Raw genomic sequence first — 14171 nt, 5'->3', positions numbered from 1 at the left:
CGTCACTTTCACTTAATGGCTGCATTAAAAAAAAAAAAACAAAAAAAAAAACAAAAAAAACCTTACAGACCCTATACTTCTCAACAGTGTGTGCCTAATGCAATCTGCAATTAAAACTGTCAACACTGGTATCAAATTTTCCTGGAGTTGAAATAGTGTAAAAATAATAATCAGGAAGCAGACAGCGACTCCTTGAATTGGATCGAATGAGGTGCCAAAAAGACTTTCACCTCTACTTTTAGCCTATAATACCTTTGCTCTTTTCTCAAAAGGCTGAATTCCAGACCAAATGATTTACACAAACATATCCAACCTCTCCAAGTGTTTATTAGAGATAATACAGCGTTGGGAGTTTTTAAAATACATTTTTTCCAAAAAAACAAAAGAAAAAAGACAGCACCTCCACCTTGTGTAGGACAGACCACAAATCACAGCACAGCCCTTCTCCTCTCCCGTTTTCACAGCTCCTGCCAGTAACTTCCACACTTCAGTGTGCGTAGTGTAGAGGAAAGTGCATGGATAAGAAAAATACGGAGATACACCTGATAAGACACTTGAAATACAAGCTTTCCACTGGACTCTAGTGGGAGACCAGACATTGCATATACTTTCTTACCATCTGGTTTCTGGTCCAGCTTTGTGCGTTTATGTGTGTGAGGAAGAGAAGGGCTGTGGATCTGACGTCCTCTAGGCGTCCTGTTCAAACAGAGCTCTGGCTGTACACAAACGCTGTCAGGTTCAACTGTCACTATCCCACCCACCCCGACCCAAAATATACAACGCTTTTAAATGTACAATGTTTTACAATCATTCCTCAGACGAGATGATCAAGGCTAGACTGTGTGTGTTTATTGTACGAGCACTAGTGTGTATTAACACACTTTAGTCACCAATAAATTCATGCTTGTCCACATCGGTAGTGCATTCTGGGCCTGACAGGCAGGTCTGTCATTAAGGTAAAAGGAGGGACTACATTTCCCAGCATTCCCTCATCTTCAACATCTCAGACAGTAAGCACCTTAGCAGCAGAGAGAGGCTGAAGTTTGCAGTCCGTTCAAAGCCGTCAGTCATTTCATCTGCTACTGTAGTTTTGAACCGAGTGGTTTTGGTACCTCTGTAGTGAGCAGACACTGTTTTTTAGGTGTTCTGATACTGGAGGTGCAGGAGACGTCCTCTCAGCTCCAGCTGGTGCTCTGGAGCTCTTCTCTGAGCCAGGTGGGTAACGCCTGACCCAGCCGATTCAGCAGCCGTAACAATTCCAGGTTATGCTCCTGGTAGTACTCGGTCAGGAAGGCACGTGTCTGGGAAAGACACAAACAGAGCTGTTTGAGGAAGCCTGCAACTCATAACTGCTGTGTGTTGCATCTGACAACAGCCTGTAGCCTTGACTATGTTCAAATATAAACCATCTGTGAGTGCCTTCGCATAAATGACTACCTACTTACCTGCTACCATTTTCGTTTTATACAATATACAATATTATTAGTATTATTACATTAATTCTGTTAATCTATCTATATCATGCCTGTTGCGTTCTACTAGTTGAAACATTTCCAGTAATATATATCATGACTGATATGATCTGATATGCATGAGGTTTTCACTGCCAGTGAGTCACACGTCTATAACAGCATGTCCTTGCCACTGGCATTGTTCAGAAAGAAAGAGAGAGAGAGAGAGAGAGAGAGAGAACATTTTATGAGGGAGGAGAGAAGAGATGAGACTATCATCTACCTCAGGGGTCATTTCCGGATATTTTCTGCCTTTACTCTTCCCCAGACACTTAGGACGCCCACCTTCCACCCTCTGACACCAGAATCCTTTACCCTCATCAAAGCTGCAATACACAGATAACACACGGTTTTATATAAGAAATGTGTTCAGATTATTCACAGCTATAGTGCTCATTAACAGAGTGAGCTGAACAGTGGGACTCACACGAGAGCCTGGGTGTAATTTAAGATGGGCGTGACCCCCAGAAACCGCTGGATGCTGTCCATCACCAGGGCGGGGTTAGATCGGAGCAGGGTGCCGTCTACAATATGAAGCTAATGTGAAAAAAAAAGAAGAAAAAAAAAAAAAAAAAAGAGTTCTGAAACCAAATAGCAATGCTAATTTTGAAAATTATATGAGAAAAATATTTGTTGGTAATAAATGCTATACTGGCAAAGTAAGCAGTGTTGTTGTGAACTAAAAATAAAGCTGGAATAAAATAAAAAAACCTACAGATTTCAAATGCATTTGCCCTGATAGTTGTTAAACACATCAAAAACACACACTGATGACTGCGGTACCTGTCTGGCCTGGTAGTGCACAAGCCAGCGCTCTAGATGTGTGGCGTAAGCCCCAGGCTTAAGGCTGCGGTTCTGAAGGGTCAACAGCTCTTTAGATGCGGACGGACCTGCTGTTACAACCTCGTGGAAGGTGTGGTTAATGGCAACAGGGTCCTGGTGTGCTCGCTGATGCTGACAATACATAAAAAAACCCACAACTCATGTCATAATTTCTATGGCGAAAGAGAAGGGTGCATGGTTAAGATAAATGCTATCTGGCTAGGACAAAGTTTCAGACAAGAACCTCTACTTTCTGCAGTCCATATATGGGCTGCCCTGCTAATGCACAAAATGACTGAAAGGCAGAAAGTGCCTCAAAAGAAGTGATTTTTCAGTATGTAATTCAGTGATATGTGTCAGGTAATGGGGATATCTTCTGAGTGCCACTCAATTAAAATAAATTGCTAACAGGACCTTTAAATGATTACTACTGCTGGACTATTACATCTATTACAGAAAACACACTACACAGCATGAGAGAAAGCTGGTGTAGAGTACCTGATACCAAGAGTAGGCTCTGTCGACTGGGTTGATAAGCAATGCTAAGATCTTGGCTCTGGGCAGCAAGGCGGCAGCCCTCTTTGGAACCACCTCTGTATCAAAGTAGTTGGCACTTTTCTCAAACGTGAAGTCTGTGCTGACGTTCGAGGGGAAGGGAAAGAAGTCCATGTACCTGCAAGAGATTAAGAGACGTAATAACAACAAATATGCTACAAGAGGCTACAATAAATGATTTTATTTAGTATTCTATTAAAGGACACTGTAACATCATCTCAGTATTAAAATTCATTTTTAAACAGAGGACTTGTCATGTACCTAAGTGATGGATCAATTACATTTTCAATATGAAACATAGACAGCATTACAGATATAATAAAGTGAAGGGGGGATACAAACAAACTTATTATGAGTAATGACTTGTGTCTGCTACACTGGCTGGGAGTGAAATGCTGTGCTGTGTATATTACCAGTCAATGCCGTTGTGGTAATTCGGCCCGTTGAAGAACTGGATCTCCTCAAAGGTGACTGGGCTGGGGAAGTTGCTGGTGATGGCGGGGTGAAGGGTCAGGAAGGAGTGCAAAGCTGAGGTACCTGTGGTCAGAAATAAACAACATCAAACGCAATCTCTAAGGCTGTATTTTGGACAATTTATTTATTCGGTTACCCCGAGTAAGATTTATGGTTTGAGTATGGAAATACCAGGACGCACCTGTTTTCTGTGGGCCAATAACCAGCAATTTGGGCAGCCTATCACAGGTCTTCTCTTTGGACCAGATGTCTTTATGTCTCTTGTCATGACAGGGGTTCTGAATGGATGGAAAGACACCATTTCACATTTTATTTAATTAATGAATTCACTTAACTTATCCATCCATTCATTATTACAGTTTTATTAAATTATTAGTTTGTTTTTCCTTTTGCAAGTCAAGCACCAATCCCTGTAATAAATAGATCTAAATTATAATACATATTAGTACACAAACATCTCACAAATTTCTTCAAAAACTATGAATATCAAGATTTTATTAATTTTTATGAGGCCTTATTAATTCTATATATGTTATAATATAAATACATGCATGAATAGATGGATAAATACATACAACTATTATAATTATGATTATAATCACAAAGATGTTTTGTATTTATTACTGTTTTGCCTTTACTATACCTGCCATAGGGGGTCCATCTCTTCTGGAAAGATCCGGAAGTATTTCTCGGCTAGTTCCATAGGAGGTAGAGTCTGTATTTGTAGGTTGGTCCAGCACTGTACAAACTTCACCAGAGACTCAAAGGTGTAGAGGCCGAGCCGATCATTTCCGTAGTTAGACAGGTGTGTCATGAAGATGCTGATCTGAGGGTGGGGACAGTGTTATTTACAGTACATATAACTTCATTTTGTTTCTTTTTAAGGTTTGTTTCTTTATGGAAACATCTCCTATTTTCATTTTGGAGATTACAATCTAGTTTATTTTTTCAGCTGCTGCACTAGCAAACACTTCAGGGGATAGGGCCGGACACAAACAAAAGCATGGAGTGCAAGAGCAGGACTCTGTCACTGCTTAAGGCTCTGGGAAATATAAAACAAACACACACAAAGAAAAATATACCCACAGCCATTCACTCAACACACACATAAGCACAAACACTGAGGGGGAAAAAAAGCACAAATGCAACTCACAGGGTTAAGGAGGATGGTGAGGAAGAGTTCTCCTCCACGTATGCTCTTGTCCAGCTCACGAGAGCCTCCAGGGTACTCATTATAGAAGATGGTGTGAGTAAAAAGGCCACATGTCTGTCTGGGCAACACCTGCAGACAGAAGAAGGTTAGAGACCTGTACAGACAGCATTCAATTCAGCTTCAGCCACTGCACAGACGTACCCCAAGATGAATGTATTAGAAGGAATCAAACAGCCATTAGTCATTTAATCTGATCATGGTGGGCACAACTGAGCTCAGGCTACAATAACATTATTTTGAATCCTTTTTCTTGGATTTGAAAACATCGGGTCTAATTCATAAAACACAAGCAAAATAAATTTCTATATTGTTTGTTAAATCATTAATGGATACACCGTTGAACTGAACTGAATCATGTAAGATTTATACAGAAAATCGTTCTGCCTGTATTTTATTAATAAAGGCTCTTTCACACCAAATGCAATGTGGAAAAACTAGTCACAGGCACATAACTGCTCAAAAGTTTAGGATCTGTAAGATATTTTTAATACTTATATTCTGCAAGGATGCATTAAATTGATCAAATGTGTCCGTAAAGACAACTTATTATGTTTAAAAAAGTATCATGGCTTCAACAAAAATATTAAGCAGCACAACTGTTTTCAATGCCGATGATAATAAGAAATGTTACTTGATCACCACATCAGCATATAAGAATGATTTCTGAAGGATCATGGGACACTGGAGTAATGGCTGCTGAAATCTAACTGCAGTAACGCAGTATCAATCAAAACATGTAATGAATTAAAATGATTTTAATCTCTTGACAGCCCTTATTTTATCAAAAGGAATTTTAATGTGAAAAAAATAAGATGTAAACAAACTATGTTGTGAATGAATACTGAATAAATTGTATGCAAAAGATAATTGGTTCTCTCCTTATGTTTTCTGTATAAGATTATCAAGCTTTACAGTAAAGTGGCAATGTTTTACCTTTATGCCACGATGTATGAAGCCCCTGCGATGGCGTGCCGGTCTAAGGTGTGGATATTCTTCTGTGCTGGTAATTGTGATCCCCCATATGCTTTTCCAGGCCTCGTACAGCTGGCTGTGTACAGGATACACCCCTGAATGGTGGGGGGCCACAGCGTACCCCATGTCTGTGGGAATACCTTGCTCCTGAAATGGCAACAGACAAACAAACTCTCAAGATGATCAATCACAAAGCTACTCACCACATGAAATTCACCCGCAATTACACTGCCAAGTCTTATGGGGTGACCGGGAGTAGAACAGATGAGAAAAGTCGATACGAGACGCATTAGAGATGCCATTAACAAGACATGTCATCAGGGCGTGCGTGAGAGAGAAGCTTTTGATTATGCTTCTCTGCAGAGGAAAAAACCCAACTCAGTGTGTCAAGAGGCGAAGTTATTTCTAACACCACAGGAGGGTGGTAGACAAACACATCCTCAGGTGAGCAAAGGGCTTTACTTCAAGTCCAAGGTGCCACTTTAAGAGCTCCATGTGTGTTCCTTCTCACTGATGTGTGTATGTGAGCACAAACTGTGAGATCCACAAGCCCCAGTAAAGGACGGCCCTTTGCAGGCTCATTAAACCTTGATGAAGGAGCGGTGTCTTCTCCATTGAGCAGAGTGCAGGAGAAGGCATATGTCAATGTCTGTTCTGAAGACAGGATGTGACAGAAGGATTAGTGGGAGGAGGAAAGGGCTGGTTAGTATTCACGGTGCACTCCCTCTCGCTGTCTGTCTGCCCGTGGTCCATATCCCACTCCAATGACTATCATTACACAAGGGTGGGCTCGATACAACAGGCCAAATTCACAATCTCCTCGGCGGATGCACACCGAGTCAAGGTCAAAGAGAATCCTACCGATCCAATGAAAAAGTGCTAATACAAATCTATAATGAAATACCAACATGAGATAAAGCTGGCGGGCAGAGAATCGATTCTCGCACCTCTCCGACAGCAGTAATAATGTCTGTAAATAGTAACACAGTGATGAAGGAACAAAGCGAGCTCTCCTGTCGCAACACAAACGGAGGGAAAAAACTAATACGGAAAATATATTCCATATGCATTTGCTTATCCAAGTTTAATATTTAAAGAAAAGAATATGTAAATCTTTTGTATGTTGGTTGAAGAGTGTTAACACTGTCAAGACATTCAACCAACTGAGTGCCAATAGGGGTGGAATAACCTGTGAGGTTTGAACAATGGTAGACGTGTGGAGTGTTTGGTGCAATTAGTGGCACAGAAACCAGACAGTTCTGCTTTAAGATGTATAATTTCACCAACTAACCTGTGCAAACTGCATGTTGAGTCTCATCTGCTCCGCCAGCACACTGACATTGTGGAAAAGGTGCGGCTGCATGTGACTCCACATGTGTGGAAACCACCAGAACTCATGCCGGTGCTGCAACAGCATGTCGTCGCCTTCATCCTCCTCCTCTGTACCTGCAGAAACACATATACATACTGCTGATGTTTAATAGTAAAGACATCTGGGTCTAAAAGAGCATAAGAAAAATCAGTTTGTTTGAATTTTGTATCATCAAAGAATCCTGAACAAAAATCTATCACGTTTTCCACAAAAATATTATCAGTACAACTATTTCTAAGGATCATGATACGCTGAAGACTGGAGTAATGATGTTGAAAATTCAGCATTGCCATCACAAAATAAAAATAACATTTTAAGAAGAAATGAAATTTTAACATATTTAAATAGAAAGTAGTATTTTTGATCAAATAAAGGCAGACTTGGTGAGCATGTTTCTTAAAAAGAAAAAAAAAAGTGATTTCATTCTGAACAACAACAATAACAAAAAATAGATCTGACCATAAATATATTTTTTTGTTGGTTAAACAAAATCAGATTTAAGAGAGAAATGTCAAAGTCTCTTTAAAGACAAAAAAAAAAAAAAGTACCTGTGTGGTAGAACTTCCCGGAGAAGCCAAGATTGAAGGTGAAGTTGGGAACTAGCGTCCGCAGTTTATTCTGTGTGTTGAGCAAAGCTGAAATGAAAGAAGAGTTATCACTTCAATAACTCGCTATCAAAGTCCTGCCTAAAATCTGTGGAATAAGATGCCAAAAACAACAACATTTGACTTTACTCTGAACTGTGCTTGAAGGCAAAAACAACAACAGTGGTGTTAAACGAATCTCTCCAGTACCTTAGGCATTCACATTAATAAATGTATGTGTTAAAGTCACCAACAGATGGCAGTGTGGTGCCAATTCAGCCCTATGAAGGAAAGAAGAACTTTCAGGCCATCTACCAGATCGACAGACTGAGTGGGATGTGAAATATACATTTGCATTCAAATCTCCTCTACCCACGGGCAGGTCAGACGTGCCGAATGAAGCCACAGCCTTAACATCAATCTAAACTCATCCTTGCGAAATGAACACATCTCATAACTTAGCATCACTGCACAGATCTAGCTAATGACGGCGCTGTGAGGTTTGAGATACAGAATGATCCTGCCATCAAGCCCTTCAAACCCTGACAGTGATATGGGGGTATAAGCGAATTACATTGCTGTTCAGCGCTGATCAGACAGCGGGGAGAGATAGTGTCGCTTCCCGTACAAATCTAACACAAAGCCAAGCCGACAGTTGCAGCAGTAACACAAATCAAGCCGTGCTGCTGGGGAGAGAAGGCCGCTGCTCCGCAATAAAGAGATGGCATCTTTCGCTGATTTAAGAGCCGCCTGTGTCCCTGAGTATGAGTGCATCCAATATTTGTTCTGCCTTGTGTGTGTTTGCTCAGCATAATCCTGCTGTTTTTATGCCAATCTGTCAGCCATCCAAGATTGCATGGTGATGTCCAGGGTGGACAGATTCAGTAGTGTAACAAGTTGATAAAAGAAGAGCTAGTTAAAAAAAAAAGGATGCTACCCATTTAAAAAAAAAATTAAATATATGCGCCTTTCCTTTCACTATCAATAACTGTGTTCAATGAGTTATTCAATGAGACCAAATAAGAGAAACAGCCAATATGGCAAGAGAACAGAAGGGCCAGAAGTCAGAACACAGCTTTTGTCACCACTGACCTTTACTGTCACAACAGACTCGGCTCAGAGCTGCTACGCTAAATCTAATCTGACCGATCAGACTGAAATGGAAATCCATGAATGAGATTTGAATAGGATTTCAAACCACATATGAATGTAGCTCGAAACAGATTTGCAAAAACCAGATTTCATGTAGTTCATTGCTGTTCAGACGATCTAAATATGATCGGATTATAATCGGTTTTGCAAATAAAAACTGTTTTGGCCTGACAGTCTGCGAAAATCAAGACAACATTCTCAAGTACACAATACAACTACATATTACTCTTATTATATAGCAGAAACCAGGGTCTAAAGCAATAAAAAGTAAATTTTTAAACAGGAACTACACTATTTTTAATGTCTATTTATTTTTAAAGTAGAAACTTTATAATTTACATTTTATATTTAATTAAAAATTAAATAAATTTGATTATTTAACAAATTAACAATTCATTTTTGTTCTTTTTAAGCAGCACTCCATAATTTACTTCTAATAGAATGTTATTTGGGATGTTCAAAGTTTTTTTTTTTTTTTCAGAATTCCATCTGCCGATACAGATGTGGGATATTCCCCACATTAAGACACCAAATTGAAAAATAAGACAATCACGATACGTATCTTTTGTGCTCTTTCAATGAAGACTGGCTCACCTTGTACATGATTCTGCCAGTAACCCAATGACCTGTGCTATCTGTAACAAATATACAAGCTAAAAATGCTGAAATAATCTAGTTGTCCAATACATACAGTACAATGTAAGTACATTAACATAGAGCAGTGAACTGTGTGTACATATGGACATCATATATGCATGTGTAGGCAGTAGGTGGAAATAAATAAGCTTCAGTTCTGATAAAGGACATGGAGTAAGAATAGATGTGATTAGTCCACCATTAGACACAGTTTGTCTGAGTTGTCTATGCAGCACCACTGGCTGAGGTGATTACAGCCCACTTGTTCAGCTTGAGGCCAGGTGGCATGGCATACAGCACCATAAAAAAAACTAGCAAAAAAATACATAAACACAGCTCTGTGGGTGGATAATCTGTGTGGTACACACATATTCCTGCAAAACACTTATGCTATTTTTGGAAAAAAGAACAACATGGAAAGCATATGGAAAAGAGATGCTGCATGCATTTTCAAACATTCTTTCACCAGTAAATAATAAATAGCACCAGTTGTGTAACAGGCTGGGTTTTAAGGGATGTTCAGGGCTAAATACAAGTTATGCTCTATCAACAGCATCTGTGGCATGTTGTTGATTACCCAAGAAAATAACTGACTCATCCCTCAGTCTGCAAAAACAAAATGTGTTGGGGCAAATATATAATATTGGCTTCATAGAATTCCACTATAAGGGCACAGATGCTATTGAGAGAACTTAACTTGTATACAGTGGTTTTCATACCGAGGTACAGCAGATTTTAAACAAATGTATAATACAAACATATTAATTATACATTTGCATTTTCTTATTTCTGAAAATGAAATTGAGTAAAGGCACTGAGAGCACCCACCTGGATATTAGTTCATACAAAAAAGGCAAGAAGGTGAGCTATTATTCAGTTAGATGATTCCCATCTGTGTTATAGAACTTGATAGACTTAAAAGTAACTTCAAGGAATAGTTCACCTTAAATGTAATTTCAATAATCATTTTTTGACATTACAATTATTTGTAATTTTGGAGCTTTTATGTTCATTATATTGAACAAAGTGGCCATGTTATTGTTCCTCTTATGTGTTACACAAAGTCAGTCAATATGGGTTTGAAATTACATGAGGCAGAGTAATGACACATAAATGACTGAATATGTATTGTCTTGTGTAAGCTATTCCTCTAATATCTCTTCTGATGTCACATGTCTATTCATTCACCATTTTAGCTAAGTAAATTTAAAATTGCCAATTGTTAACTTTGTCAAATATAATTGATGGAGGGCTAATTAACTACTTGACTGATTCAGTAAGCAGACAGACAAGGCAGATTTTTCTGCTGAAGAAACATCTTCATGTTGTCAATGCAAATGGGATATTAATTGCCCTATTATTTCTTATTAGAGCTGTTAATTTACTTTGTCTGGCTTCAAAGAGGACAACCTCTTGCTGATGTCTATCTTTGCAAGTGTACACTACACATTTACGGCCCCTGAAAGTGTAGAGACCATGGGCAGTTTTGCGGTTTCCATACTGTAGGAGGCGAAAGCTTCTACTCAATCTGATGATGAGTACTGGGAGGGATTCATACGTCTCTTTAATCAGCTCCTCTGGCAACAATGCTAATAAATAGGAGGTTAATAGGCACATTGTCCAAAGAGAGTAATTATCCCTTGCTCTAACAAGCACATTATTTTGAGTACTAGCTGTTTAGCCTCGACTCTCCATGATACTACAGTGTTCAAAGCATCATTTGTGTACCATGTTATCTAAGCCAATACATTATGTTAAGAACATAAAATCACTGGCTGAGATGAAGAGTATAAGACATCAATGTGAATGCTTACAGGTAAACAACACTGAGCAGCCTAAGAACTTTTAAAGGGTTAGATCATCCAAAAATGAAAATTCTGAAAATGAAAATCATTCACTCATCCTCATGGTGTTCTAAACCACTGAAAAAAGTCATATAGGTTTGGAATGAAATGGGGGTGAGTAAATGAAGACTATTTATTTTTGGATGATCGAAGTTAGAAAAGACACTCACCTTCACATCTGTCACCTTCATACGTGTACCCTCCTTTCCCACAAATATATCATCCACGTCAACTAGCAGATGCCTCTCCAAGGACAGGCAGAGTCTTTTCCCTGTCAGATAGGCTATGGCATCCACAAAAATCAACTTGTGCAGCCAAAATGATAGATTGTTGCCAAACAGCACCCTTTGAATGCCGTCGTGAAGGCCAAGGTCCTGAACTACAGTGGCATGAAGGGTTCGTAGGGGCCCCAAATGGGCCAGTGCCTCTGAGGATTTAGTGACAGCCAAGAGCACGGGCTCGTAGGTGCTATGGTTAGACTGAAAGACTGTCCAGTCATCACCAGGGAGCGGGCCCTGCTCCACCTCATTGGGTTTGGTGATGTACAGTAATGGGGCAGCAGGGTTGATGTGGTAGTCCCGTAGGCCCAGATTAGAGTGCAGGAACAGTGGGAAGCCCTTCAGCTGGGCACTAAGCAGCGAGTTCTCGTTGGCTTTGAAGAAGCCGATGATGCCTACACCAAATTCAGCACAATATTTATCCAGCAGGTCACGGTTCCAAGCATCCAAGTTGACATACTTCAGAATGTTCTCATAAATGACCAGGGCGTAGCGGCCGACATCATGTTCCATCAACGTAGGCATGTCCCCCTTGCTGGGTGCAATCTCAGTGTGGTAACGGAAGCGACTGGACTCAAGGATAGCCACGATCTCTTGTCCGAGCTGAGAGTAGATGCTTTCTACAAAGACCAGCACCACAGGCTCTGTTCTAGAGTTATCCACTGCTTTAACCGTCCTCTGCTGGACTGTGAACGGTGGCAGGAAAAGAGGAGCCCGTTGCCCTCCTGCTGCGGCCGCGACAACCCCACCACAGTCACTGAAAGGCATAGGGGGCGCCTCCTTTATTTTAGGGCTGTTGCTGACAAAATAGGCCAGGAAAGCCATGGAGAGCAGGCAAAATACGATGAGCACCAGGATAAGGCGGTGGAGCTCGAGTTGCCTGACACCCCGCACTAACTTCCACAGCCCCATGGCCACAGCGCAAACACGGGACTGGGGAAGAGAGGGGGGCAGAGGGGAGGCTGAGAGCCTGACCGTCACAGAGTTCGTAGCAAGAGGACAACAGCGAGGAAAAGAGAAGGAAAAAGGAAAAGGGTTGAGCATCAGACACCAGCACAAGCTTTGGGTCAGGAGTAGCCATTTATGCTAGGTCACCATGGCCCCCATAGCCTATGACGTGTCTCTCCGATTGCTGCTTCTAGCCCTGGTCCTCCAATGAGGTCAGTCAGTTCTTTCACCCCCACCACGCGTTCCCGGAGTACACTCGCTTTAGGCTGGCGTCTTGGGCCTGGGATAAGAGGATTGGGTTTCTTGATCACTCTAGACACTCCTCCTCCACCACTCGACAAAGGATCAGTTTTTTTTTGCCGATTTTTGCCAGCTTTTAATAAGCACGTGCCTCTCAGTGCAAAGGGCTCTTTAGGATTTGTTGGAGAGCTTCAAGGCCAGTTCTTCACTTGCCCCATGGCCTCAGCAGTGGATGCTCTGAGGGTGTTCACCACTGGGGCGGGATGGTGAACATTGGCCCCTGTAGAGGGCCAGCATGGATGGAACATTCACCATTGGGCAGGAAGAGTCAGAGCCTGAAAGGAAGAGAGAGGGAGAGATGTAATCAGTCCAAACATTATCAAGTACCTTTAAAGAGTGCATAAATCGGGGGAAGGAAGCAGATCTGGTGAAATGGTCATAGCCTAGACCAAATGCTGCTTCACTCTTCCAAGCAGCCATGTGATTTTGCTATTAGTGTGACTGCGGATGTTGATCACTACATTACCATGGAGTCATCTTTTTTCTCATTACTCCTAAAATAGGCCTGGAGCCATTGCCCTCCAGTAGGTTAGCATTACATGCACGGTAGAGAGATCAAAGACCTTATAGATAAGTGACTGGAACACTTTAAAAGGTGAACTTTAGATCCGCATAGACCTAATTAAAGCATGGGGGGGGGCAGATGATGGGTAATTCAAAACTTTGATTGGAATGCACTGATTATAAACTTGAGAATATCTTAAGTAATCCCCATTGAAGAAAGCTAGTTATAGTTAGATCAAGTTTGACACTGACACTGGAGATGAAAATCATTGGATTGCAGGCACATTTTCTCCTTCCTCTCCTCACCAAGAGAGGCTTTGTCAGCTTACAGCCAGCTATCAGTCTCTGACATGATCAATGCCAGCCATGCTGTAACTATAAATCAGGCTAGCACTTAAAGGATCGTTTTTCCCACAGATGAACAAGCATACCCTGTGCTTTGGTCAAAGGCACCTTGTCTAGGACAGGTGATAAGCTAAGAAAGAAAAATAATGGAAATGAGAGAAAAAGTGTAAGGAATTAAAAGACACCAGAAAAGAGAAACAGACCTTCACTTCCACCCTCCATAGCTAATAATAAATGCAGAGAATCTTAATGTGGTAATTCACCTGTCTGAGAGAAGGCAAAGAATAATTATAAAGAGAAAAGGAGAATGGCGGCGAAGTTCTCAGCTGCATTAAATTTATCAACCACAGAATGAACCCTAAAGAGGAACACATCCTGATAAGGAAACCTAGGTTATTATTAGCCTGGGAGCACTCTAACCTCAAGGGCCAGTTCAAAACAAACACAAAACAAGTGCACACAAACAGCAGGTTTCCATCACAACACGTTGCAATTCATGAGATCAAAAAGATACACTCAGGTCAGTGTATCCAATTCAACATTATATTATCTGTATGGTAAAGCAACATAAGGAGAGAGAGGGAACGGTAGCCCTAAATGATTGAGCAGAATGGTTTCACATGGAATGTGCTGCTGTTGAAGCTGGGACAAATTTACTACT

The 14171-nt window shown here is 40.8% G+C and overlaps 1 protein-coding gene across 8 annotated transcripts in view; it reads right to left on the bottom strand.

The window, feature by feature from the left end:
* Positions 1-307: 307 nt before the first annotated feature.
* The window catches only part of LOC109096900 (bifunctional heparan sulfate N-deacetylase/N-sulfotransferase 2-like), a 98150-nt gene continuing 84286 nt past the window's right edge, over positions 308-14171 (bottom strand). For 7 of the 8 annotated variants that reach the window (XM_042768836.1, XM_042768835.1, XM_042768834.1 and 4 more), the window contains 13 exons: positions 11306-12936; positions 7468-7555; positions 6839-6993; positions 5509-5694; positions 4516-4644; positions 4006-4188; positions 3544-3640; positions 3302-3425; positions 2832-3006; positions 2295-2465; positions 1939-2048; positions 1735-1837; positions 308-1301 (listed from right to left, as the gene is read on the bottom strand). In XM_042768836.1, the coding sequence (XP_042624770.1) occupies positions 1176-1301; positions 1735-1837; positions 1939-2048; positions 2295-2465; positions 2832-3006; positions 3302-3425; positions 3544-3640; positions 4006-4188; positions 4516-4644; positions 5509-5694; positions 6839-6993; positions 7468-7555; positions 11306-12457 (2799 nt within the window). In that variant the 5' untranslated portion in view covers positions 12458-12936 and the 3' untranslated portion in view covers positions 308-1175. The remainder of the gene's footprint in view (positions 1302-1734; positions 1838-1938; positions 2049-2294; positions 2466-2831; positions 3007-3301; positions 3426-3543; positions 3641-4005; positions 4189-4515; positions 4645-5508; positions 5695-6838; positions 6994-7467; positions 7556-11305; positions 12937-14171) is intronic. The other variant, XR_006161494.1, reaches the window with a different exon arrangement.

This window comes from Cyprinus carpio, chromosome A13 (assembly GCF_018340385.1).
Source record: "Cyprinus carpio isolate SPL01 chromosome A13, ASM1834038v1, whole genome shotgun sequence".
Lineage (NCBI taxonomy): Eukaryota > Metazoa > Chordata > Actinopteri > Cypriniformes > Cyprinidae > Cyprinus > Cyprinus carpio.
Note: the sequence above shows the minus strand (reverse complement) of the source record. Positions and strands in the feature narration are given on the sequence as shown.